Source organism: Eptatretus burgeri, chromosome 15 (assembly GCF_056783735.1).
Source record: "Eptatretus burgeri isolate ZD-2024b chromosome 15, Ebu_testis_v1, whole genome shotgun sequence".
Lineage (NCBI taxonomy): Eukaryota > Metazoa > Chordata > Myxini > Myxiniformes > Myxinidae > Eptatretus > Eptatretus burgeri.
In genome coordinates this window covers 37,030,071-37,057,863 of record NC_140975.1, presented here as the reverse complement: position 1 = coordinate 37,057,863, position 27,793 = coordinate 37,030,071, and the positions used below count along the sequence as shown (strand labels likewise).

The window sequence follows — 27,793 nt, the reverse complement described above, 5'->3', positions numbered from 1 at the left end:
ATTTTATGTATTCTATGCGTGTGTGCGTACACAAACTATATTACCATGACGTGTGTGTGTGTGTGTGTGTGTGTGTGTGTGTGTGTGTGTGTGTGTGTGTGTGTGTGTGTGTGTGTGTTTGCTATCTCCAGAAATGGGTTCCAGAAAGTGGAATGGAGCCCTCCCAGGTCAATGTGTGTGTGTGTTGTTCATAAAGCACAATATATTATTTTTGCTAACTCCCTGTCCTGTCCCTCTCCTCTCCTCTCCTCTCCTCTCCTCTCCTCTCTCTCGCAACCTTGCTCGAGCCCCTCCCAATACAGTACAGCTCCCTACTCCCACATTGACTCTCCCACTCTCTCCTCTCTGATGAGTGCTGCAATACCAATGTTCAAGTGCTTGAGATCAGATGATAAGAGACAGGTGGTCATCCTCTCTTAGGGATTGGACATCCCAGGCACCCATCCGAAGGGACCGCCTTAATTTAACCCAAGGAGAACGCCATCTGGTGGACAACACCTCTGGTGTAAATATATATATATATATATATATATATATATATATATATATATATATATATATATATATTGTTGTGGTGGACGAAATTCGCAAACCACCATTCAGGTCCCGTAGGTGAGATATCTCTGTAAGTATATGTGTAGTTAGGCCCAAACCCGTTGTTTAGAGGGAATAAATGTCATTCATTCGGGCTGCGACCCTTTTAGATAGCCGTTTTTCTTTTACTATCTTTATTTTGGACCAACCGCCATTACTACCACCACAACCACCACCAACCGCATCTCGAAAACCACAGCCACCTTCTCCAGAACCGCCTTCACAACATCCACCTTCTCCACAACTGCTTTCACACACCAACCACCAACCGCAACGCCGCTTCACAACAACAACAACGCCAACAGCCACGACCTTTACCGTCACATCTCGCTCTCGCAACCATCGCATCACCGCCATTCCCGCGCCGCTTGTGGGCACCGATCCTGGACTCGTACAGGGCGCGCACCGAGCAGCGGGTGCAAAAACACCAGCCTTTCCGAGAAATCGGATCAAGAATGATTCACACCCACTTCTGTTCCGTCCTATCAGCGAGCGTGGGGCGATTTGGACCCGCCTCCAGGCGCGTCGGAGTATAATCGCTATATGCAGATTCGCGGATCAAGAATGATTCACGCCCACTTTTCCTCTGTCCAATGGGGAGCGTGGCTCCGCCCCCGGGCCGTTCCTGGTCCGGGAATCTGCATATGATTTCTCCTGTCGCACTATAAAGCGCCGAGCGCGGAGCGAATCGAGGCAGTTGGGAAGAGTTGAAGAGTTGGGCAGTTGGGAAGAGTTGAAGAGTTGGGCAGTTGGGAAGAGTTGAAGAGTTGGGCAGTTGGGAAGAGTTGAAGAGTTGAGCAGTTGGGAAGAGTCGGGCAGTTGGAGGCGGTTGGGAAGAGTTAAAGAGTTGAGAAGAGGAAAGAGTTGGAGAGTTGTGGCGGCGGCGAAATCAGTCGAGAGAGTGTCTGTCGGGGTCCGGAGAGGCTGGAGAAGCCAAGAATCTTTGTGGAGGTCGGCGCTCATGTCAGAGTCGGGGAGCTGCGGAGAGGGGAGGCCGGTAACGCGGTCGAGGTCGCAGTGGCGTCGCTCGTCGCAGGACCCAAGCCAGCCAGATATCCTCACCCCCCCGAGCATCAACAACCCCCCCCCCCTGTTTCCCCCCGCGCTGAGATAGTGTGAGAAGGGGGCCCCGTTCCCACCCCATTCCAGGCAGTGCCAGCGAGGCCCGCGGAGTCGGGGCGCCACCGCCATTTTGCGGCTCATCACCAGACGGGTAGGCTCGATGCGGTCTCGGCCCCAGGTCCGTCTGCCCCCTCATCGTTGAGGGTGGCCCCTTCCTTTTTCTTTTGCTTTGAGTATATGTGTTGTCGGCGCCGTCTGTGAAGTAAAACTGTATAAGTGTTGCCGTGTGCTCGGTAGTCGGTAGTAGATCTGCATTGTGTTTCTTTTGTTGCAATTGCTTTTGGTGCATAATTGTTGTGTTTCTTCTTTTGTTACATTTGCTTTTGGTGCATAATTGTATATGTGTGCTTTCCGTTTGCCGCGGAATAAATGTGCTTTATGTTGAACTGTTTTTCCCGTTTCGCTTCGTCTTTTCTTTTATTGAATCTCCATCTTACTTCACGTAAAGGGTTGGGCGTGGGCTAAATACGCCCAATAATTAATCGAACCGTCGAGGTTGACGATAACACCGCTCGGTTATCCCGATAGTAGGGAACGGGTCGCTTAAAGTGGCCCGTGTCCGAAGTCGACCTGCGGCGAGGTGCGATCGCCCGGTCTACCCTCCGTGTGGGTACTTAGGTAGGTCGAATTTGGCGAGCAACCCTATCCCACGCGGCGGGCCGATTGGCACGATCGTGGTGAGGCCGAAAGGCCCACCCGTGACTAGTTCACGGCGTTAGTCCGAGAGGGCCACGACGGGATTGTCCGTCCGGTGGGCAACGTGCCGCGATTCGAGTTACGTGGCCGCTCGCACGCCGGCGGGCGCGAATCCGCAACAATATATATATATATATATATATATATATATATATATATATATATATATATATATATATATATATATATCCTTTCACCGAGTTACAGCCCTGTGATAATTAATGTAACCATTCATGCGAATATATACCTCCTTGTGCCCTCTGCTGCCCAGCAGTGCCCACAGGTTGGCTGGCATGGCCCAGTTGGTCTCGATTCCCAGGTATGATACAGGATAATGCAAAATTACTATTTCAAGACAAACAAAGAGCATGGTGAGGGTCAGGTCAGGTCAGGTATGGGAGTATGTGCCAGAACAGCGCGTCGCTGCGTCCACTTTCCACCGGTACTCCAGGGGCCTCCGTCTGGCCATCCCCCAGGCAGATGCCAGGCCCATTCCCATCTCCTTGAGATGATGGTCAACCTGCTGCAACCACAAGGCACATGGTCGGCCCACTGGCCTCCTCCACTCATGAGACTCCCCCACTGAGAGAATCTGGTGAGCAGGATCAGCGTCAGGAAAACGAGCCAAATGTCCATACAGCTGCAACTGACGCTCACGGACTATGCAGGTAACAAATCTCATCCGAGTCTCTCTCAGCAACCGCTCGTTGGACACAAAATCCGACCAGCGATAGCCAAGGATTCTCCGAAGAGACCTGGAAACCAAAGGAATTAAGTCTCCATCTCAGATCCTTGGTCAGAGTCCAAGTCTCGCATCCATAGAGCAAGACTGGAAGTACCAAGGACCTGAAGACTCGGACTTTCGTCCTCCCGCACAGGTACCGACAGTGCCACACCCCATGATCCAGTGAATCCATGACTCCCCAGGCCCGACCCAGACGTCTAATGACCTCTGACTCGCAGCCAGCAGAGACATGAATATCACTGCCAAGGTAAGTGAATCTCTCCACTAGCTCAACATCCTCACCACAAACAGACACAGACAGGACAGCAGCAACCAAGATGTCACCGAAAGCCTGGATCTTAGTTTTGACCCAAGAAACCCGTAATCGCAGCGGCTCCGACTCCTCATTCAGCACCTCGAGGGCCCCCAAAAGGATGTCTAAAGTCTCCGCAAAGATGACTGCAGCATCTGCAAAATCAAGGTCCGAGATCTTGACATTACCAAACGATGCACCGCAGCTTGATCTCTCCGACATCCTCCCTAAAATCCAGTCCATACAAGTGCTGAAAAGTGTGGGGGTAAGTACACACCCCTGACGAACTCCAGTAACAACTGGAAATAAGTCAGAGATGGTACCACCACACTTCACAGCACTGTCAGTACCAGAGTAAAGTTCAGACATCAGATCGATCAGTTTTGGTGGCACCCCACGAAGACCAAGAATCCTCCAGAGGACATCCCGATTCACTGAATCGAACGCTTCACAGAGATCAACATAGGCTGCAAGCAGCCCCTGCCGAAACTCTCGTCTGCGTTCGGTGAGGACAGGAAGAGTAAGGATACGGTCAATCGTTGACCCCTTTGGTGTAAAGCCTGACTGCTCTGGACGCCGGTGCTCAAGCAGATGGTGGTGAACCCTATCAAGAATTATCTGAGCAAAGACCTTGCCGGGCACTGAGAGCAGCGTCACCCCTCGGTAGTTGTTGCAGTCTTGGCGATCACCCTTGCCTTTCCAGAGAGGGACAACAAGGCCCCTCTTCCAGTCAGTTGGGATGATGCCTGTGTTCCAGGCAGAGCACAAAACTGCATGCAACGACACGAGTGCAGCACTTCCACCAGCCTTGAGAAGTTCAGCATGGATGCCACAGATCCCTGGAGCTTTGCCTTGTTTCAACTGGTTCACCACAGCCCGTGTTTCCACAAGCGAAGGTGGACCACAGTTGATTCGAGGGTCAGCAACAGGGAATGTAACACCCTTTTCGTCCAACTCGACAGCTGGGGGATCAGCCTGGTACAACCGCTCAAAGTAACCGGCCCAGCGGGCCTTCACTTCAGACTCCTCTGTCAAGAGCCTACCACTCTGCTCAAACTGCAGTGCTCTGAGGGATGGGCTTGGATGAACGCAATGCGCGAATTCCCCTGTAAGCGGGACGAGAATCACCTGTCCACAGGTGATGCTCTACCCCCTCACAGATTCCTTGCACATAGGCCTCCTTGTCCACCCTCAGTGCACGTACAGTTTTACGCCTCTGCTCCCTGAACAGCTCAGCTCTGCCATTCAGCCTGGCCCTGCAACTCTGGTCAATGGTATCCAGTGACCCTTGAGAGACAAAATTCTTCTTTGCCCTGCGGTGAGCTCCAAGACATCCACCGGCAACATCAAGGACGGTGGTCTTGAAGGCACTCCACAACTCTTCAGGACCCCCCAAAGCACCCAGACCCCCCAAGTGTCCACTCATGAGGGTGAGGGTTCAGCTCTGGAAACCTTTTCAGCAAGCCATGGTTGGTTGTTATAATATATTTTTGGTCCTTATTTAATATTTTTTCAATGCATTTTGTCCAAAATATGCCCCCAGGAACATATTCTAAATTTTTATTATTAAGTCAATGGTAAAATAGGATTTAATTGAAGTTGTTTCGCCAAACATCGTCTTTTCCAGGAAAGCATCCACAGCGTAGAGAACTTCCCGATGTGAGGATGGTGAGAGGACTTGCAGATAGCAAGGTGAGAGGACTTCCAGTATGTCTGTTACAATGTGAGTATGTCTATTAAGTATGTATGACAACCTGAGTACCTCTATCAATATGCACACAGTTGCATCAGTTCTTCGTAAAAGGGACAGTAAGGAAAGGGGGAGACTGTTCCAGATATTACACGTGGATATGCTCCATGCATGTCTTCCAATTTTTGCTGCTTCTGCCGCAGGGTCTTTGGGAGAGCTTGTACATATAACCTTTTGCAGCAAAGGAAACGAGGAGACATCAATGTACTTTTACATGGAGTACAAGGATGTTAGTACATATTGAAAGACAGTTGATGGGATTTTCACCTGGTATCACATGCACAGCTTTGAATTTGAAACGTTTTGAAAGGTAGGAGTAACAGCACACCTAACACAGAACAAAATTCGAAACGGCACAGCTTTGATGATTTCTCACAGGTATGTAAAGTAAATGTGAAAATTAAAAAGCCTAATTGCTATTATCCTGATCACAATGTCAAATAATTTATGTTGTGATCACAACACAGGATAACCTTAAATGTCTGGAGTTATTGTTTGTTGGTAAAAGCTTTTAACGTCATGCAGCATCCTGCATTCGAACCAGGATGGAAGCTGGAGGGATAAGTACAAATGGGAAAGCGAGCCTTATGTCACACCAGACAGAAGGATGGGATGCTGCAAGAAGCAGTTGGCGATGCATCCAAGAGACCATGACAAGGAATTAAACGAAATTTGGTCTCAGTGCACATCCACAGTAAAACGTGTCATTTGCCTGGCACAGAGCTGTTGTCGAAGATAGTTGGCACGAGAGAAAAGCCTTAAAAATATATAAAAGGAAAAGGTAGAAGACTTCGTGTCGAACATGATTGTTATAGATTGACATGAGTGCAAGTGAAAAAAAAAACATGAAGTTACAAAGCCAACAGACCTTCTCCGACCACAGCTGAATCCTCAATTTCCTCCGGTTGCTGTCCTGATGCTCTGTATCGAGGCAGTATGGGGCTCTCCCTGGTGGCAGCTTGCTGTTGGGGTGGCACATGGCTCCTTTGAGATTGCAACTGGGCATTCCGCTGGCTCGTCTGAAGCAAGGTGAGTTGATATGCTAGCGCGGCTGCCTGTTGTGAAAATACCTGGGAATCGAGGCCAACTGGGCCATGCCAGCCAACCTGTGGGCACTGCAGGGCAGCAGAGGAGGCGAGGAGGTATATATTCACATGAATGGTTACATTAATTATTACAGGGTTGTAACTTGGTGAAAGGACAAATAATTACAACTAATAACAAGTTGAATTAAACGATCAAGTTTGAATGTGAACACCAATAAAGAGGGTGGAGATGCTTACGGGCAGAGGAATAAGCACATTACAAGGATAGTTTGGTGGAGCATAGGGTGCTTGGCGGTCAGCGTGCAGCAAAGGGCTGCCAGGTACCAGGCTTTGGGGCGGATATATACCAGGTTCAGGTAGTTTTCGACTGAACAGTGGGTTCAAGTTGTCACCAGGCCTGATGAAGTCTGTAGTAAAGGGAGACAGGCCTCCATCAAACATCAAGAACATGAATGCCATCAACCTTTGTTTTATGCACACAATAACATAGGACATGAGTTGCACCTTCAACATGGGTGGATTTCCGTGATAATGAACATGAAGATGCGTAAATGCACAGCCAAAGAAGCCAACAAAACAAACAAATAAGCAATCAAAATCGATAGAAAACGTGTAAAGTGAAAGTGTGAATTTCTATGCACACAGGCATGACACCACGGCAATACAAACGTATCATGCAGTGGCTATGTAGGACAATCGACACACTGGAATGAAGTTTCCGTGCGTGGTTGCGGGTTGGCGTCTCTTGGGATATTACTCAAAATGCAAAGCAGTCTGTGACGGACACGAGAGCGGGGAAAATGCGCCCGTATGGATGAGGGGAAAGGGGCGGGGGAGCTTGGGCTGAAGGATATTGCTTCGTTCGCATTCATAATAGATGGAACAGTGGGAATACAGAGTATATAAAGACATTACCATGTGGAAAATTGAGTGGAAAAACACAACAAAAATCCTGGAGATTTCTCTGTTAACAAAACATGTACACATTTGTGAGGACGTGGAGCCATAATGGTCGATAGTTGGGTGTACATTGGGTCTCAAAGCCAACATAAAAATAACTTGTCTGAAGCAAAACTTTTGAATTGAAAAAACAAATTTGTGCATCTAATTAAATCAAACATAGTGTCCGTGAAAACAGTCCATCTGTGCGTTGTAAGACGTACGATGACCGTACGATGCCCGATGTGCACCTGTGCGTCGTGCATCCAGATTCAGAATTGTGAAAATGCAGGCAAATATATCAACCTTGCTCTTCCATGAGCCTCGATTGAGAATCAGGAGGAAAAAAGGAAACAAATAAAAGCAAGTATTATTCGACGACCTCAGGACACCGTTCACAGTGCTTGAGATTTCGACAATTAAAGTCAAACTTTCATACAAGGAGCATACTCACCCTCGAGGCCCTCCACCGCACCTTGCTGATTCGTTTTTTGTGCACAGTTCTTTGTCTGAGTTTCGAGGGATGGGGAATAAAAAGCACAAGCAAGGAAAACGTTAAATAAGCATTGCATGTGAATAAAAGAAAAATTAGTAACTTGTAAAGTCATATGTGTATCTTCATAGCAAGCACTTGATATGCTTCCCCTGCAACTGGTTTATCAATTTGCCTTGAAAAATAACTTTCATGCATGACAATGCAAAATCTGAGAGCAGTGCCAATATTCAAACATACAACTTCAATTACAGAATGTCAAAATCTCTTTCCTTTGAAGATGATATTCGAAGCCATGGCTCTTCTTTGATAGCTTGTTTGTTATTGCTATTCTGCAAAGACTGCCATAATATTGCCATTTGGTTATATTTGGGTGCCACTTGATCGAATGTTACAACCACATCGCTTCTCAATTCACAGCTGCCTGAAAATTTATTGTTATTGCCCTTTTGTTCACAAATTCTGGGAAATTTGCAAGCTTCCCTCCTGGTGGAGATGCATCTGTAACTGCTCAATCTTCAAACTGAGCAACAAATCCGCTTGCCAAGAAGCTTCAAAATCCATTTGGGATAGTAGTTAAACAGCTTGTAGTCATCGAACGATATATCAAGCCATCGGGGTAACAGTCAAAACCAAATGAATATTTTTTTTTTAATTTAAAATCAAGTATCACATTAGAAGTGGAGTAATAAAGTAGAACCTCACCGAGATCTGTAAAACGATCAGGAAATATTGCGACAAACGAACAACCAATTAGAGGCTGTTTGGGATTCAATGACGAAGCTCAGTTTAAGAGACCTCAGAACAAAAATATGAGAACGACGAAACTTCCACAACTTGGTCCATGAAACGTGATCCCATCCTGAAACGGAGGTGGATACTCCAAGTACTTGGAGGACTCCGTTACACCTCCTGAAACCCGCAAATGGGGATTACAACCAACATGAGAAGCGAGTGATGGATTGAAAGTTACAGGCCACCAGGATGGAACCCATCCATTCGCTTGGCTGTGCTTGCCATCCTAAATGTAAAAGCCTTTGGCTAGCTCTTGTCAGTGCATTCTGCACTGCTGAATTTTAATTGCTCATTGCACATTCTGAATGAACTGGCTTCAAAGCAAGTCCATTAATGTGTGCAATGGACAGCTGGATTATGACTGAACGATACCAAAGGTTGTGTATAAGCATGCGCAAATGCAAAACAACCAATCACGGATGTAAATGAGATACCTAACACACGTCCATTGTAAATGGGATACCGAACACACGTTAATATTGGAAGCAGCCAGTAAGCGAATAACAAGCAAGCGAAAAACCACAAGCACTTTCCATGTTTAGAGAAAGAAATGGCTCCTAATCGATTAGCCTTGAAAACAACCAACAAATAAAAACACACAACGGAGAAATATGATCTTCAAAGATAAAATAGCTTCAAAAACAACTGCAAATAAAGTGAAAACATCATGAGACTAGAAGGGCACTCGGTGGAGTGCATACTTCAGCCACACAATACCTGATCCACGAGAACATATCAGGCCCAATACATTTTCGAAATATGCTATGTATCGTTTTTGGTCTCTCAATGGTGAATAATTACTTTAAATATTTAAATAATTATCGTATCCAGATCCAGATCGTCACCAACATCTAATTAATTTGTCCTCGCCACATACATACATATATATATATATATATATATATATATATATATATATATATATATATATATATATATATATATATATATATATATATATATATATATATATATATATATATATATATATATATATATATATATATATATATATATATATATATATATATATATATATATATATACGCACGCACGCACGCACGCACGCACGCACGCACGCACGCACGCACACACACACACACACACACACACACACACACACACACACACACACACACACACACACCGATAAAGAAGAGTTAATTAGAAGAAAGGAGAGGAGATGAAGCTAACGGTCTTGTAATACCTTGCACGATTGATCGACCGTGCTACGTTTGGAGGGGGGGGGGGGGAAGGCTCCGCTGAAGATCCTTCCTTGAGAGTTGGCGTGTCGTCTCCTGATTGGCTACGGTGCCGGCGCAGCGTCTGTACCGATCCAGAGAATGGGCAAGACTATCAGGCGTGAGGGAGGGACTTTATGTGGAACCAGATGAGTGGGTGGAGAAGGCGGAGTCAAGCAGGCGGAGTCAGGTGGATGGGTGAAGCTAGCGGCGAGAGGTAGGAAGAGAAGGTGGGCGGGTAGAGCCAGCGGCGAGGGAGTAGACATTCCAGAGAAGGCGGAGATCGAGAGCGAGCGGGCAGAGTGGCAGATGGGACTTGCAGAGCAGCAGGCATATGCAGAGATCGATCCAAGGCCAGGCAAATATGAAGAGGACAACCACGACGACGACTGCGGATGGCTTCGCGGTCCGTCCTTTATAGGCCCTGCTGTGCAGGGCGGAACGCCGCCCTGAAGCGATGCGTAGTCACCTGAATCGGGCGCTCCCATTGGGTTCCGGCCACTGCACGGTCCATCCGCCACGGCCGGAAGCCATCTGGGCTGCACCGCATGCCTCTGCTTGGTGGCGGCTGCATCGAGGAGGAGGTGCGGGAGGATGTCTGTCGTCCGTGGAAGACATTGGTGGCCGCGGTGGCGAGTGAAAATCGACGGTAAGATGCCGTTGTGAACCAGCACGCAGACCCAAACAAAGAGGTGCGCTATTTGTGTCACGAACAGTGCGATGGTAAGATGCCATTGTAATCAGTGCGCAGACCCGAATTAAGAGGTGCACTCTTCGTGCCCCGTGCTGTGCAATGATAAATATCATGGGGCTGCACGCGGGTCCACTATTGGTGCATTTGGTTATTTATCACAGTGTGATCCTCACAAGTGGCTGCTTGAGCGTGGTGCCGGCTCCGAGCTGTGTCATGGATTGAAGGAAAGGATTGGATATAATTATTAGGGTTGAAAAGAGCGTGCCGCGTGCGTCTTGTACGGTGTTGGGATTTAATGTATGGTTCTACTATTCCCTTAGGCACCGTATCTTGCAGCGGAGGATTTTTTCCATCATGTAGTTTATGCTTCCTTTGGTCTCCGTGAGGACATTTATAGGTGGAGGGTGTTGCTGCAGTTTTCAGAAGCAGCCTTCTGGGTGTGGTGCCTGCTTGGATTTATTTCAGGAATAAGAGGAAAAGAGTTGGTATGAAGGAAGAGATATAATCAGACCTAACTATGAGATCCACACAACGCACTTCGTCCCGTTTGATCCATTAGACATGAGGGAAAGGTCTCACTGCACGTGTATTAATGAAATAACTATCTGGGGACCACTGTATGATGGATGCCATTGCCTTAGAGGCATGCGGTTTCTTGATCGGCAAAAAAAAAACATAAATAAATATATAAATATATAAATATATATATATATATATATATATATATATATATATATATATATATATATATATATTGTTACGGTTGTGGAAATTCGCATTACACCATAAAGGGCCCTCAGGTGAGATATCTCTGTAAGTACATGTGTAGTTAGCCCAAACCCGTTGTATAGAGGGAATTTATGTGATCCATCCGGGCTGCGACGCTTTGAGTTAGCCATTTTTCTGTTCTATCTTTTATTTCAAACAAACAGCATCTCAACAACCACGCCATCCCCACCACAGCGCCAACCACACTACAACGACTCCACCTCCACCACATCATCGCTTCTACAACCATTCGCAAACACCACCACCTTCACCTTTACCTTCACAACTTCACCCGACATCATCGCTTCTACAACCATTCCCAAACACCACCAGTCAACACCAAACGTCGTGTTCCCGGAGCCGTTCGGCCATGGAGGCCGAACGCGTCGATCCGCGGATCAGGAATGCTTCACGCCCACTTCTCCTCCGTCCAATGGGCAAGCGCGAGGCGGCTTGGCCCCGTCTCCAGGCGCGTGTAGGTGAATTCCATCGAGGTCCATCTATGCAAATTTTAGGATCAGGGGAGGTTCACGCCCATTTTTGCCCGACCAATGGCTGACCGGGGGGGGGGCGGTGTGCCCCCGCCTCCAATCGCGTTCTGATCCGGGAATTTGCATGTCGGCGCCTCCTGAGAGCTATAAAATGACGAGCGCAAAGCGACTCGCGAGGAGAGTGTCATCGAGGAGTTGCTTTTGGAGACAAGGAGCGTCGCATTGGTGGAGTTGAGTCGAGTGCGCGCGGTGGAGCTGCGGGCGGCTGGTCGGGGCAGGGGAGCTCGGATCCCAGGCCAGGAGGACGGCAGTCGGCGACGAGGCTGCGGTGTGGGGGATCGCTCGTCTCGTCGCAGGACCCAATTCAGCCAGCCACTCCCCTCCCTCAGGGCATCAACAACTTCCCCTTTCCCCGCCCCCCATCCATGCTGAGACAGTGCAAGGGGGGGCATTCCTCCCCCACCCCAAACGTGGTGCCAACGAAACCCGCTAAGGGGCACGGAGTCGGGGCACAGCGGCGCGGACATTTGCGGCTTGCCCTCCAACGCGTCACGAGGACGCGGGTAAGACCTCCCTGGTCTCGCGGACCTGGCCGCTCCTCTAGGTCCCGCGCACATTTGGCCTACGGGCCTGTCTGCCTCCTTGTCTATGAGGGTGGCTTCTTTCTTTTGCTTGTGTGTAAATGTGTGTTGGCGCCGTCTGTGAAGTAAAACTGTGTAAGTGTTGCCGTGTGTATGCGTTAGTCGGTTGTATTACATTTGCTTTTTGTGCATAATTGTATGGCTGTAAATACGTGCCTTCCGTGCTTGTCTGTGTGTGCGTGTGAATAAAATGCTTGCTTGTTGAACTGTGCCCGTTTCGCTTCGTCTTTTATCTATTGACTCTCCATCCTGCTTCACGTAAGGGGTTCGTAGTGGGTGCAACATCCCGGTAATTAATCGGAACCGTCAAGGCCGACGATAACACCGCTCGGTTATCACTGTAGCACGGAACAGACCGCTTAAGCGGTTCGTGTCCGGAGTCGGCATGTGGTGTGGTACGATCGCCCAGTCGACCATTCGCGCAGGTACTTAGGTAGATCGAATTTGGCGAGCAACCCTATCCTGCGCGGGTGGGCAATTGGCACGATCGTGGTGAGGTTAAACCCCCACCCGTGACTAGCTCCCGGCGTTGTTCCGAGAGGGTCACGACAGAATTGTCCGTCCGGTGGGCGACGTGCCGCGATTCGAGTTACGTGGCCGTTCACACGCCGGCGGGCGCAAATTCACAACAATATGTATGTATACACATACCCGGAAGGCACCGATCTTCTAATATCAGTTAGTGTCAGTGAGTCAGTCGTTAGAATGAGTTGTTAGAATATATTAGATATATGAGCAAGTCATCTCTGTGTGTGACACTGTCATTGAATCAGTTTGAAGACTTTTCTTTGATTTCTATACAATTCCACAATCCTTGACCAATGTCAACCAAATATTTCATATGCGCTGGGAGTGCCCAGGGTCAGGTCATGGGCACAACTCCCTCACCCCCTCCCCTCCCCCCATTCCCACAAGGCAATTCTGTCTGTACTGTATGTGTGTTTCAACATCTGAAAAATCAAGAAACTGACTTCAAGCAAGGAAATAACGCCACTTGGCCCATCATTGCTGTGGTGCACTCTCAGGTGTTTGCTACAGCAATGTTCTTGATGCTTTAGTAAATTCGAAATAAATAAATAAATAATAATGGCTGGCTTGCAAAAGTGAGAGCAAGCAATAGCGTGTGTGTGTGTGTGTGTGTGTGTGTGTGTGTGTGTGTGTGTGTGTGCGTGTGTGCGTGTGTGTGTGTGTAATGATGATTCACACATGTATGCATGACCCTGAGTGCAAAACACCAGGATGACATTTTAAAGCTGGGTTGACATTCAAATTCAGGACAGACAGCTTAGAATTAAGTGTGCATACCTCTAAACGACACTGCTGGCCCAATGTATATATCATTCATTTATATTTATATTTTTATCTCAACATTTGCAAGTCGAGGTTTATACAAATTTCGGACCATTGCGTTAATTGTGTTCTTCATCTTTAAGTCCGACTTTTTTTCCAGACGCTTCATATTTAGGAGAATTATCATACTAAAATACACAATTTGATGTCTGTCTGACCACGATACACTCGGTCGTTACTTATCCAATCTCAACCAAACCTGTCAGGAGGTCTAAGGATCACACGACGGAGTTTGTAGTGATGTAATTTGCAGCCCACCACCCCCCCCGCACCCACCTCCCCAAGGAGGTTTTCCGTCTTTGGCAAAATCCGTGTTAAGGTGTATCGATAGCTTATTGTATACCCTCGCCCAAACGTGTTATTAAAATGTGTAAACTTAAAAATATAATTAATGTGTAGAAACAGCTTTTGCAAAGTAGCACACTTGCCTTTGGAACGTTATAAAGCATTTATCATGCATAAGTGACCACTGTCAGATTATGTAGGGGTGTGCTTCCAGGAAAAAAAGAAAAAAGAAAAAAAAAAAAGGAAGTAACCAGCACAAGGATTTAAACCAGCTTCTTTGGTCATGCACATCCATGATGAAAGGTGTGGTAAAAATGTAAAAGCGATCCAAAATGTAATTCCAAATTCTGAACGAGTGCAATTCTTTACCCAGGCCTCTCTTAAGGCGCTGTCACACCTCGACGATTTAGCCAGCAATGGTAACGTATAAAAATGTATGTAAAACGTTTGCGTACGCTGAAATTTTGACGTTTTTTTTTTTTAAAGTTTTGGTCGTATTCATAACGTTTTGGTCGTATGCATAGCATATTAGTAACGGGCACAGAACGTTTCGTTGTCTTATAGATAACTTATACCAACGAATGCTTCGCCTGTTGTCGGCGTTCACAACCTTTGCCCAACGATAGTTTAACTTAGGCGTAGCGCGCTGCACGTATCGCCGACGAACTCGTGGCGTAGCCAGTTAAAAACCTGCCGCTCGCCGATTTAAATCATAACCGCCTGAGAATTGGAAGTGTCAACATCGCGGTCACACCTTGACGATTTAGCGAGCGTATGCCGACCTATGAAAAATGTGTCTAAAACGCTGGCACACGTCGAATACGGTATGGGTAAGTTGTGTATTCGTTAAGAGCACGTTGAAAAACGATGAAGTACGCTGTCATATTTCGTGGTACGTTTAGTACGTTGTGAAATTTCAAGCATGCTGAAAATTTTACGACGAACTCGCCGTATGGCTCACACGTTCCGCTACGCTGGGAATAAGTTGTAGGCACGATATGCGATCGTTGACACAAGTTCCTTGAAAGTTACTCATAAGTCGAAACACGTCGAGGTAATGTTTAGCAGACCCGAAAATTATTTTCTCCGTCAAGGCACATTTTCTTTTTTCTCCTTAGCTCCATGAAGGCACGTGACGAAATATCTGAAACTGTTGTTTTTTTTAATTATTTTTTATTTTTTTTGTCTATCACGAATTTTAAAATATATTCGGACATTTGCTTTTAAGTTTTGACGTCGACGTGACAATATCCTCAAACAGAAAATATTCACAGAGGAGGAACTAAGAAGAAGACATGAGCAAACTGAAGGGGCAATCAGACATGACGCAACGGTACGTGACGAAATATCGGAAGTTATTGTTGTTGTTGTTTTTTAACGCTGCCAATACGCCATTATACGGTTGCTGTAAATTAGAAACACGTTCAGTAAGTTCTGTGGTCGTCCGGAAGACGTCAATCAAATACGTCTACATACGTCAATATGCGTTGGAGGTACGTTACACATAGGTTCAAAGCACGTTACTCATAGGTTAGAAATAACTTTTGGGTACGCTAAGCATTACCTCGACGTGTTTTGATTTATGAGTAACTTACAAGTAATGTGCCTCGACGTGTGTGCAACGATCGTGTAACGTGCCTACAACACGTTACTCATAGGTTATAAATAAGTTTCGGGTACGCTAATCGTTACCTCGATGCGTTTCGACTTATGAGTAACTTACAAGTAACGTGTGTCGACGTGTGTCAACGATCGCATAACGTGCCTACAACTTATGGCCAGCGTAGCGGAACGTTTGAGTCATACGCTGGCATACGTCGTAAAATTTCAAGCATGCTAAAATTTGAGGACAACCGCAAAGTACAACGATGAAATCCAGCGTACTATGACGTATGGCAGTGTTTTTCAGCATGCTCTTAATGTATACAAACTTACCCATAACATATTCGACGTGTGCCGGTGTTTTAGCCCAATTTTGCATATGTCAGGCATATGTTGGATAAATCGTCAAGGTGTGACAGGGCCTTTACTCTCTTCCGTCATTCCACAATTATGATCCAGGTATCTGCTCAAACAAATTACACATGTAAACCATAAAAATCTGTTATAAATAATGTGAGAGTGATATTAGCGTTTTGGTGAATGAAAAGAAACCTGCGCCAACACTGGTGCTTCATCAAAGCTCCATCAGCTTGTCAACATAAGGTACATTTCAAAGCCGATTGAGAAATTGGAGAATGGACCTGTTGGAGAAGCAAGGAAACGATCAAATGTGATGAATAGTCATTGCCACACTGATGACATGGCTCATAAATAATCTCTGGATGGAAAGCCCAGGAGAGAATCGCATTCAAATAAAAGTGCCGTCGCCTCATTTCTGAGCACCTACAGTGTCTAAGGTGGCTTCAATAAGGTTCCAGCCAAAGCCTGTGTCTGAGTAATGCCAGCTACCTTGATTAGGTGAACGGCCTCTCAGATTTACTCGCGCAACCATAGATTCTCCAAAGATACATTGCAGAGAAAGGGGAGTTAACAGCACCCAGCTGAGGTTCAAGCATAAGGTCGGTGTATGCTCAGAATATAGCAGCCACGTATCTCATTTGAGAAGGTCAATGTGTGATGTTCTTATATATGTACCGCGTGTCATTTGTGACGAATATTTTTACCAATTCTCAGGAAGACACCTAGGTAACCGAATATAAGACAATCATGGTAACCAATATGAAAAATTATTCGATTTGTATGTTGCAGAAAACGTATTAAGTATGGGGTACATAGGTATAAATGGCCATCATCAGATTATGTATGCAAGAGGTCAGGGAAGGGGGAGAGAGGTGGGAGAGAGGGAAGGAAATGGGAGGGAGGGTTGTTGCAAACGTTGCGCATTTAAAAGAGAAGGGATTGTCAAGAAGACCTATGATGGATGCATAAATCATAATCAACTAGAAGGGCACTCGATAGAGCGCATAACTCCGCCACACAATGCCCGATCCACGAGAACATATCGGGCCCAATATGTTTTTTGAAATATCATGCTGTATATCGTTTTTGCCATTTCTCTCAATGGTGAAGAATCACTTTAAAAACGAAATAATTCTCGTATCCAGATCCGGATTCGGATCTTTACCAACATCGAATCAATTCTTCCTTGTCACACACCCAATGTGTCCAAGTTTCGTCTGAATCCGTCCCAAACTTTTTGAGATATTGTGCTGTATATCATTTTTGGCCCAATGTCTCAATGGTGAAAATCACTTAAAAAATTCTAGGAGTTGGATCCGGATTTGGATCTTCACCAAAATCTAACCAATTCGTCCTTGCCACACACCCAACCTGTCCACCAAGTTTCATCTAAATCCATCACCAACTTTTTGAGATATCCTGCACACAGACAGATAGACAAGCCGGTAGGCGGACACGGGAGGTCGATCAAGTTGAATTTAGTCGTTTTTCAGCTGTTACTAGCCAACAAAAGCGTCCATAGCAACGGTTCTTTCTCACACATAACTAGGACATACCATGAACCTACCATACCAGTTTCATGTATGTCTGACTCAGTCTCTGAGATATAACGAAGTTCGTTTTTTAATTTTTTTCGACCAAGGTTCATTCAAAGTCTATCTTCTCCCACAGTTTTCATGGGAGTGGGCTGAATTTTTTTTGTCAAGGAGGCTGAATGTGTTGCCCACAAACGATCATAGTTTGATTTTTGAATTTCGATATTTTAATTTTTTTAGATATTTTTGAAAATTTCAAAGGCCCGTTGCTCGGCAACCGAGGAGTCCATAGCAACGGTTCTCAAACGCGCACAACTAGGTCATGGTATGAACCTACCACCAGAGTTTCATTAAAATCGGCCTATGATTAATGGAGTATTGGCCTGGACAGACAGGCAGACATAACGACGGAAAACCTGACAATAAGGGTAAATAGATCGACTACCCAACAGACAGACATAACGACGGAAAACCTGACAATAAGGGTAGATAGATCGACTACCCAACAGACAAGCCGGTAGGCGGCGATGGGTCGCGGAGCATGGAAACTATAAGATATAGAGTAAAATGGATGTCACATTGCGGATAGGGAATCACCTTAAGATTATGTATATCAAATCTCATCCAGTTCCATCTACTGATAACTACTTGGTATCCATTTGAATGAAGAGTACCGAAAATGCGGTTTGAAATCGGAAATCCCCAAAGTTCGAGGGGGTGTTGTGGGTGAACAAAGATCTAAGTCGAAAATCCGGCTGGATCATTTGTGCACAATGTATTCCAGACGATTAGTGTGAATTTTCATGACCATCCGACCATAACCCTTGGAGGAGTAGCATTTGGCGCGAAGGCACCTCCAGCTCTCGCATATTATCGTTTTTTGCACTAATTGACCTTTGACCCCTGACCTAAGCGAAATCGGTCAATATGTTCTGAGGCAAAGTTGTAGTACTCATTGAGTACCATGAACCTGCAAAGTTTCATTCGTATCGATGCACTCACCTTGTCGCTAAGGGGCCTTCAATTTTCGCCAATTTTCGCGCATACCCTAATTGTAGAGGGCACTGCGCGTAAAGTATTCCATATATCACAAAAACCTTAATATATTTAACCTCCACCATCGAAGATGGACGGAGGTTACTGTTTTCACCCCTGTCTGTTTGTTTGTTTGTTTGTGAACAGTATTACGGAAAAACTCCTGGACGGATTTCGACGACACTTGGTGGGGGGATTAGGTATCGTCCAAGGATCATGTCATTAGATTTTGGACTTGGTCCAAAGTCCAATATGGCCGCTATGGCGGCCATTTTGAAAAAATATTTCAATTTTGGTTTTTGCATTTCTACATGTTTTAAGTGATTTCCAACCAAAAAGAAATAAATTTGTTATAGTAAAAAAAAAAACATTTTGCAACTTTTTTTCAAAAAAAATTCGATTTTATTTGAAAAAGTTTTTTTTTTTTGCATTTCTACATGTTTTAAGTGATTTCCAACCCCCAAAAAAAATTTGTTGGAGAAAAAAAAAATAGAAATTTGGCACCTTTTTTTTCAAAAAAATTTCGATTTTTTTTTTTGGCATTTCTACATGCACGTAGATCTAGTTTAGTTTATTCAATCGTGGTTCAGTGGAGTCTGATCTGTTTTGACCAACAATGAATAGGATATCAGGTTCACTTAAGTGACCCAGCAGTATTGGCGGCAGAGATTTTGCACTCTACCGAGTGCTCCCCCTCTAGTTGATAGAGCATCACCTGTAGATCATTCGTGCCAAATTTCATAACCCTACGTGGGATTATGGCTTTCGGAATTTATTTCGCATGAACGGTACCGATTTTGAAGGTTTTTCGGTTGTTGCTAGGGAACCAAAGCGTCCCGAGCAACCATCACAATTTCCAAAGCACTAGGTCATAAGATGTACCTACCACCCGAGTTTGATCAAAATCCGCCCACGTTTACTACCAATTATGCTGATGACAAACGAACAAACATCCAAACAAACAGACAGAATTACTGACAATAAGGGTCACCTATTTCGGCGACCCAACAGACAGACAGACAGACAGACAGACAGACAGACAGACAGAGAGGAGTGAAAACATAACGTCCTTCTCCTTCCATGGCGGAGGTCATGAAAAGGTGCATTTTCCTATTTGCCATTATTTACTCTTAGTTATAATTATTGGGTCGCCTAAATAGGTGACCCTTATTGTCAGTAATTCTGTCTGTTTGTTGGGTAGTTGATCCAGTCAGAAAAAAAGTTTTTTTTTGATCTACCCTTATTATCAGCATTTCCGTCGATATGTTTGTCTGTTGGGTAGTCGATCCAGTCGAAAAAAAAAGTTTTTTTTTTATCTACCCTTATTATCAGTACTTCCGTCGATATGTTTGTCTGTTGGGTAGTCGATCTCGTTGAAATTTTTTTTTTTTTTTGATTTGTTCTACCCTTATTATCAGTATTTAAAATGGCGATTTCAGTTAATACAATGGCGATTTCGATGAAACTTGGTTGGTGGGTTCATACCATGACCAAGTTGTGTGCAAATGAGAACCGTTGCTATGGACACCACCGTTGCCTAGCAACGGGACTGAAATTTTGGAAAAATCATAAAAAAATTATTTTTTTCAAAAATCAAAAATTGGGCCACGAGAGACTGTGGGCAGTACATTCAGCCATATTGTCAAAAATTTCCAGCCGGATCCTATGAAAACTGTTGGAGAAGATAGACTTTGAATGAACTCTGGTCGAAAACAATAAAAAAACGAAGTTCGTTATATCTCAGAGACTATGAGTCAGATATACATGAAACTGGTATGGTAGGTTCATGGTATGTCCTAGTTATGTGTGAGAAAGAACCGTTGCTATGGAGCCCTCCGTTGCCTAGCAACAGCTGAAAAACCTCTAAATGTGAGGGTATTTTAACGAAAAAACAATCTGCAGCATTAACCCTTGAAGATAGAATCATGAATTTTCTTGTGCTTAATCCTCAGGTCATTCCCCATCGAACGGGCCCATCGCGTCAGGTTCTATTGGGTAGTCGACTACCATGACTACCATGTCCGCCTACCGGCTTGTTATCTTGCCAAAACAACGTTTTTGCAAGATCTGTTACTTGGTAAGTTTTTTTGTTTGTTTGTCTGTAATCATTGGATTTTTCACCTTTATATCACTCTGTAGAGCACAATTCTCATCGGAAACTCTTGTGGGTACACATATCGTAGCATTATTACAATACCCTTCAGCACACATGAAGGTCAAGGTCAAAGGTCAAGGTCACTTTGCGGTAAATCATGGAGGTCGACGAAACCCTTATTTTTTTAAGTAATTTTAATCGAATCATCTCCAAACTTTATGGGAATGTGGTATATGGTCTGGCGCTCAGCTGATTAGTTTTTGGTGGCGATTGGCCTTGACCTTCATGGTTAGCACCTGAGGTCAAACATATTTAACCTCAAGGTCAAATTTTCAAGTTTTAGGAACCATATCGTGTCGTACCTCAAATTGAACACCTCAACGAGTGCTTTCTAGATATATCAAGCTTGAGACATTATGACGTCATTTGGTGACGTTATGAGGCAAACGCATGTTTTTCATGGTTACTCTGTAGAACGATTCTCATCGGAACTCTCGTAGGCAGATATTCCTCAAGGAGTCGCTCCTGGTGGATAGCAGCTCTGTTCACCTCAGTGTGACCTTAAAGAAGTCACACGTGGTCATATTTTGGCAAGATACAGGTCACCCTGCAGGTGACATTGGTTTATTTGGATGTTTGTTCGTTTGTCATCAGCATAATTGGTAGTAAACGTGGGTGGATTTTGAGCAAACTCGGGTGGTAGGTACATCTTATGACCTCGTGCTTTGGAAATTGTGATGGTTGCTAGGGACGCTTTGATTCCCCAGCAACAACCTAAAAACTTTCAATCCCGGTACCGTTCACGCAAAATCGATTCCGAAAGCCATTATCCCACGTAGGGTTATGAAATTTGGCACGAATGATCTACAGGTGATGCTCTATCAAATATATTCCGGTTTTTGTGATATATGGAATACTTTACCCGCAGTGACCTCTACAATTAGGGTATGCGCGAAAATTGGCGAAAATTGAAGGCCCCCTAGCGACCAGGTGAGTGCATTGATACGAATGAAACTTTGCAGGTTCATGGTACTCAATGAGTACTACAACTTTTCCTCAGGACATATTGACCGATTTCGCTTAGGTCAGGGGTCAAAGGTCAATTAGTGCAAAAATCGATAATATGCGAGAGCTGGAGGTGCCTTCGTGCCAAATGCTATTCCTCCAAGGGTTATGGTCGGATGGTCATGAAAATTCACACTAATCGTCTGGAATACATTGTGCACAAACGATCGAGCCAGATTTTCGATTTAGATCTTTGTTCACCCACAGCACCCCCACAAACTTTGGGGATTTCCAATATCAAACCACATTTTCAGTAGTTTTCATTCAAATGGATACAGAGTCGTTATCAGTAGATGGAACTGGATGAGATTTGATATGCATACCTTCACTCTTTCATCCTCTTTTTTCCCGCCTTTGGAGTAAACTTCCTCACTCTATTCTTTCCCATTCTTCCCTCCAGGCTTTCAAAACAGCTGTTCACCACCACCTCTTATCATCCCCCATCCAAATCCTCGATCTTTTCTACCCCCGATAATCCACCCAAGCCCACTTCCTTCAATTCCCCTGCTTTCCTTCCTGAAAGTCCCTGTAATGTCCATCTTCTCTTCGCCATGTTCCCTGTCCCATCCCCATCCCTCTTCCTTCCACAGTTCACCTAATGTGTCTGTTCCCCACTGTTTTGTCCCTTCCACTCCCGCCCCTCTTGTCTCATGCCCCTTGCTGTGAGTTGTGTGTTAGCTCTCATACGAGCCTCGACAAGGTATACAAAAAAAAAAAACCTCTTCCATGAGCTTGGACATTCATCAATTAGGCAACAAAGGCACCAATTTGGCTGCACCATCCAATTTCATTACCACACTCACTTTATTTGGGAAAAGATGCAGAAGATTGGGGAAAGGGAGTGTGAGCAGCAGTGAATGGGTCATTACCAATAAAACATTGTAATTACTACAAGGTCTGAAATTTTGGTTAGAATTGTGAAATTCTTGAATACATCGATGAACCATGCGAGACAAAGCACCTCAAGACATTAACTTCCTTCACATTTATGAAACACCATATTTTGCGGTATAAAAACCGCAATTTTTTAATCGGCAAAAAGGTAAAAGTTGAGGGTGCAGTTAATACACGGGTATAGAAAAAAAAATCAGTCTAAAAAACGATCAATGCAGAATTTCAATCTATTCCAAATGAACACTTTTGTAGCAGTCGGAACTGCTGTTGAGCTCAATTCTGCCGTTTAAATTTTGAAAATCAGTTCAGGTTAAGAGTTTGTGCAGCATTTTATTCACCATGTCCAGAAATTAAATAAAGTGATGCACGGAGACATTCGGAGTTGAGGTGTGTGGCAAATATAGAGCCTCACGGCTCTGAAAACACCATTAAACACAAAATAATTATTCACAATAGCTGGAGTCTAATAATGGAGCACCCACCTCAAATAAGCTTGCGCGGCAAGTTTCCCTCGTATGTCATGTTCAAGAGGAAGACACTGCCCAAAGACAAGTTTCCAGCCGGCATCATTATTCGTGCGCAGCAGAAGGGGTGGACAGACGAGGGACTTGTCGTGGTGACTATCTTTTTACATGCATCATTTTCTACATGAACATCTGATACAGGCAGAATTAATTGCCAAGCGTGTTCCTTACATGCTGACACTATGCTAGCAAATGCTGGACAGTGAGGCGTGGTTTAAAACTAGGAACAATCAATCAACCCCAAATGCTTTTCTATACGATGGCAGGAAATGGATTTAAAAGGAAGAAGAAGAATCTCACGAGAGCGAGGAGCCACATGGGACGGTGAAGCTTTAAGAAGTACCAGTGGTGCTGGGCTATTTTGGCTTGCTTTGGTTCTCTTCGTTCTTCCTGGTTCTCGGTTTCCCTTGTTTCTATCAGCAGCTCCTAACTTGCTTCCCGCAGATTATTCGCGTCGAGCAGACAAACTTTCTTACTTCGAATCCATTTGTATTTGACCTGGGTTTCGAAGAACATGAGCTGAATCTCAGTGGAACCACCACAGACGAACTTTCCAATTTCACGGACTTGGTATTTTCATCAGTTGAAAAAATCAACATTTCGTGACGTGTTTCCCACCGGGATTTTCAACCCGGATTCCAAGGAGCATTGGCCACATGCATCTTGGTTGAACTTTCACCGTTACTCCTGTCGCTACATTGGTTGAGCATTGTGTTGACTGGGAGACTGCCGGCGTTCATCGGGAGGACGAGAAAGGTCGACCTTCTGATGATGTGTGGCTGGATTGTCAAGGTGTGGTAGGAGAAACAGTCGGACATCATCAAGCGAGCATTTCTGAAATGCTGCAAATGACGGTAACAGTGACGGGGACTTCCTGTACCCTGATTCGGCCAAGGAGTTAAGTGCCGTCTTCGACGAGGAAAGCATCGACGAGGATTTCCTCGGGTTAAGCTGAAAAGCTTCATCAAATGCAAACGGCCCTTTTCAGGGCCACAAATCCACAATATGTATGATACCGGTATGAATCCCTTTTCTTCCTTTTTCTAGCAACAAAAAATTCTCGTTATACTATTAAAAAATAAGAGAGAAAAATAGAAAGTTCTTAGTATCCTCTCCTCTTATCTTCAACTTCATGAAAATGAGAATAAGACTGTCAGACAAAATTAAGCGGACATGGGAGTAAACTGTCAAGTGGATGTTGATACCTCCGTCACTTTGTTCCGTACAAAGTAAATATACAAACGTATCGAGATCTAAATCATAAAATAAAATGATCAATATATTCAATTGTTTTGAGGGTGAAAAACATGGGTGCGGTTAATACACGGCCACGGTTTATACACCGGAAAATACGGTACACGTAAAATAATCGCCCAGGAGGTGGCACCTCTGAACCAAAGAAAATCCGTGCTCAGGGAGCAAAACAATGAACTCCACTGGCACTGGCAACATATTAAATTAATTGTACAGGAATGCAAAATCTCTGCCTGCCAACGAATAAGATGCATCACATTCTCTCACCAACCAACAGTCAACACCAGCTAAGTGATTTAAACAGCAGCTTTACAATCACTGTATCATCATTATCAGTGGGCTCCTAACAAGCTTCACAAAGACTCGTTTTGGAAGGTCTAATGAACGTCATAAAGAACATGTGGATGCATTATGATCTTTGTGAACATTCTAAAGCAGCTGTGGTTCTTTTTCTTCTTTAGCACTTCCTTGAAGTACAGGAAACTGCAGCTGCTTGAGAAAGTGCACGATGAATACACTCATTATAACAACGGCGTTCATGCACAAGCTCTCAGTGAAAAGTAAAAGGTGGAGCAGAAGAGAAATAATTATTCAAGAAATGAAGTCATGAGTCAACCATTCCTTGTTCTGAATGGGCAACAGTGTTTTGGCAATCGATCAATTTTGCTTAGGCTTTAGTGCAATGGATTTAGCACAGCAAGGACACGAGCTCTCCATGTACTCCTTATCGGATGAACTGAATGCTGCCGGAAATGTTTGTGAGCAGTAATCCATGTCCTTATAATAACCTGGCTGGATGATGTTCAATATGAGTGACAGATGGGTTTAAAGTCTGTGGGTGCCGGCCGACATTCATTTTGGGACCCCTTGCACTTCCTATATGAGCACATGGCTAACGACGCTGGGGTCCCAAGTTCAAACCCCATATTGTGTCACATGTTGCCCATTGTTTCGATTCCAATATGCTTGTCATTCAAGTAGAAGTATACAAATTGTCTTATGATTTCTCTTTCCTCCTTGTGTGCATGCATATCCCTCCAGAAGCATCAGATGGATTAAGAAAAGGTTGTTTTCAAACACCAAAGTGGATGGCCACTTGACTACAAATGTGAGGTCAAGGCTGTATCACTGAATATCTCCCAAGGTGTGATATTCTGCACTTCAAAAACAAGACTGCAACAACTACCACCTCAAGTGGCCAAATTTGTCCAGCTATGAAACCATTTTCAACGTTTTTCAGATGACAACTCCATCATAAAAACTGGTAATATAACTACTACATGAACAAAGTGGAAGAGTGAGAAAAAGAAGACATTGACGAAAGCAAGAGAAGAGGAAATGAAGGATAGTGAACTGAAGTGAGGATATCAGAATTATTGACAAGGTAGAAACCAATGGGAACATATTGGGTATATTCGGAATGGATATATCCACTGAAGGCCTGCGGTCTCGTGACCAACCAGCACAGGACATGAAGTTAAGGCCACTAAGAGTAAGGCAATGTTGTGTTCGTTGGACATATGTTTTCAGGGGCATCAGGGCAGTTATAGGGGGAACGACGACGATGCAAAACATAAATCCAACCCAGGGGCAATGCGGATTCCATACTCTTTCATGAAAAATGATGACATGTACAGATTATAGATAGATGAAAATTTAATAAAATTTTCACAATCATTGTGACATGACGATAAGTGTTAGTGCTTGACGGGTAACAAAATTACACTTGTCATAACTCCCTATCGGAAGTTCCTCCTCATTATTGGTTTCAGCAAACTCCAATTCAGCTGAAGCTGTGGATGGCTTATTTATTGACTACCCCATCACCTTCATTGGGCTGTTTTGAACATTTAAAATCCGGATTACATCACACCCTTCCTCCCCCCTCTAAAAACTCGTACATTATTAGTTCGGTTGATCGGAGCTATTTATAGCAATAGTTCCAAAACGCACAATTTGGATGGTTATAGATAGGTATGAAATAAAGTCATAAATAAAGGTTTTGGATAAAAAAAATAAGAAATATTTTCATGAAAAATACAAATGTTAAAGAAATATTTAAAAGTGGTTTGACGAAGCTGATGGGTTGAGTGATTCTGTGGGCGAGGCAGGTTCATCAGTGGAGGAAAAAGTGCTTGGAGACATGAAGACGTGCTTGGAGACCTTTCTACCCTCGTTAACCCCACCTCCATCCAAATTTCCACTTTTTCCTTCCTGAGAGTTTCCTTCTGTATCCATCTTGTCCACCCCATGCGTCCTTTCCTCCCCCCACCCCCCATCCATACCCTTTGTGTGTCCAAGGCTCCCTCTATTTTGTCCTTCAACTCCACTCTTGGTGTCCCCCCTCTCTCTGTTGTTCTTGTGTTCTGTTGTGTCTTGATCCGTTCAGTGTTTTAGCTTTCCACGAGCCTCGATTCTGTGTATTCAAAAAAACACCGAAAGAAAAAGAAGTCAGTGATTTCTTTTTTCTCCTTCTGGGTGCCGATAAACAAGTCATGGTATGTGTTATCTCAAATCCACAGGAGCAAGGCTGTCTCAATATCCTCACTTTGAGCTTCACACAGTCTTCATTTTGCTTCCACTTACCTGTTCACAAAGCTTTTTCTTTAGTTCTTTCTCTTGCTTTACCCAGTCATGTAAAAACGACCGGCACTGATTAATTTGGATAATGTATCCAAACACTCGGCTTTTCTATAGCGATCACAGGCATGAACTCTTTTTCTTGGATCATCATCACGATGAGCTTACATTTTTGAGGCACGATTTTTTTGACGACATAATGATTAAAAACGAGTAATAATGAGATATAATGATCGCCATAAAGCATCATTATACGTGGGCAAATACACAGCGACGCGCTGTTCTGGCACATGCTCCCATGCCTGACCTATAAAGCATGTACAACTACTTTAAACAGCGAGAATCCGAGGTTAGGGTTAGCTGTTAGGGTTATGGAAGATTACCCCGTAATGATGCAAAAAGGATTAGGGTAGAATCTTGGAGGATGAGCAAATTGACTCAGCTGGCTAATGAGCGGGTGGGAGATGGAAGGCTAATCACAGCCACAATTGCTGTCTCGTGCACACAGCAAATTTGACATTTATGTGGTCCGTGGAAGCGTTCAGATATGGGAATTCCCGATTCCGGATATGCGGGCATTCGGATACAAGAGTGCCCACTGGATACGACAAACGGAGTTGGCAGTTGGGGATCGTGACTGAGCTTCGGAAGTCGTACCGGCCGACAGGCACTGTGGCAAGAGGGTTGGGCACCGACGACAATTGTTGCCAAAGCCATTGTTTATTTTGAGCCCTGCTGTTACTCCATAAAGCAGAAGAGAGTCCAAAACCTTGACAGACGATCATCATTTTCGCATCAGGAAGTGCAGAATGGAAGCTTGCTGGTTTCTTACCACAGATGGAGCATGGCAGCTTCTCTGTTTTTAAGCACCTTTCATCTGGCCTTGTAGTCCCTTTCTTCTCAGACG

The 27,793-nt window shown here is 44.5% G+C and overlaps 1 protein-coding gene across 5 annotated transcripts in view; it reads right to left on the bottom strand.

Annotated features, from left to right (window-relative positions):
* The window catches only part of LOC147011936 (ATP-dependent RNA helicase with zinc finger domain-like), a 310,053-nt gene that overhangs the window by 44,274 nt on the left and 237,986 nt on the right, over positions 1–27,793 (bottom strand). For all 5 annotated transcript variants that reach the window (XM_085857677.1, XM_085857678.1, XM_085857680.1 and 2 more), the window contains exons 21-23: positions 7,639–7,693; positions 6,483–6,652; positions 6,068–6,314 (exon numbers count right to left, since the gene is read on the bottom strand). In XM_085857677.1, coding sequence (XP_085713803.1) covers positions 6,068–6,314; positions 6,483–6,652; positions 7,639–7,693 — 472 coding nt within the window. The remainder of the gene's footprint in view (positions 1–6,067; positions 6,315–6,482; positions 6,653–7,638; positions 7,694–27,793) is intronic.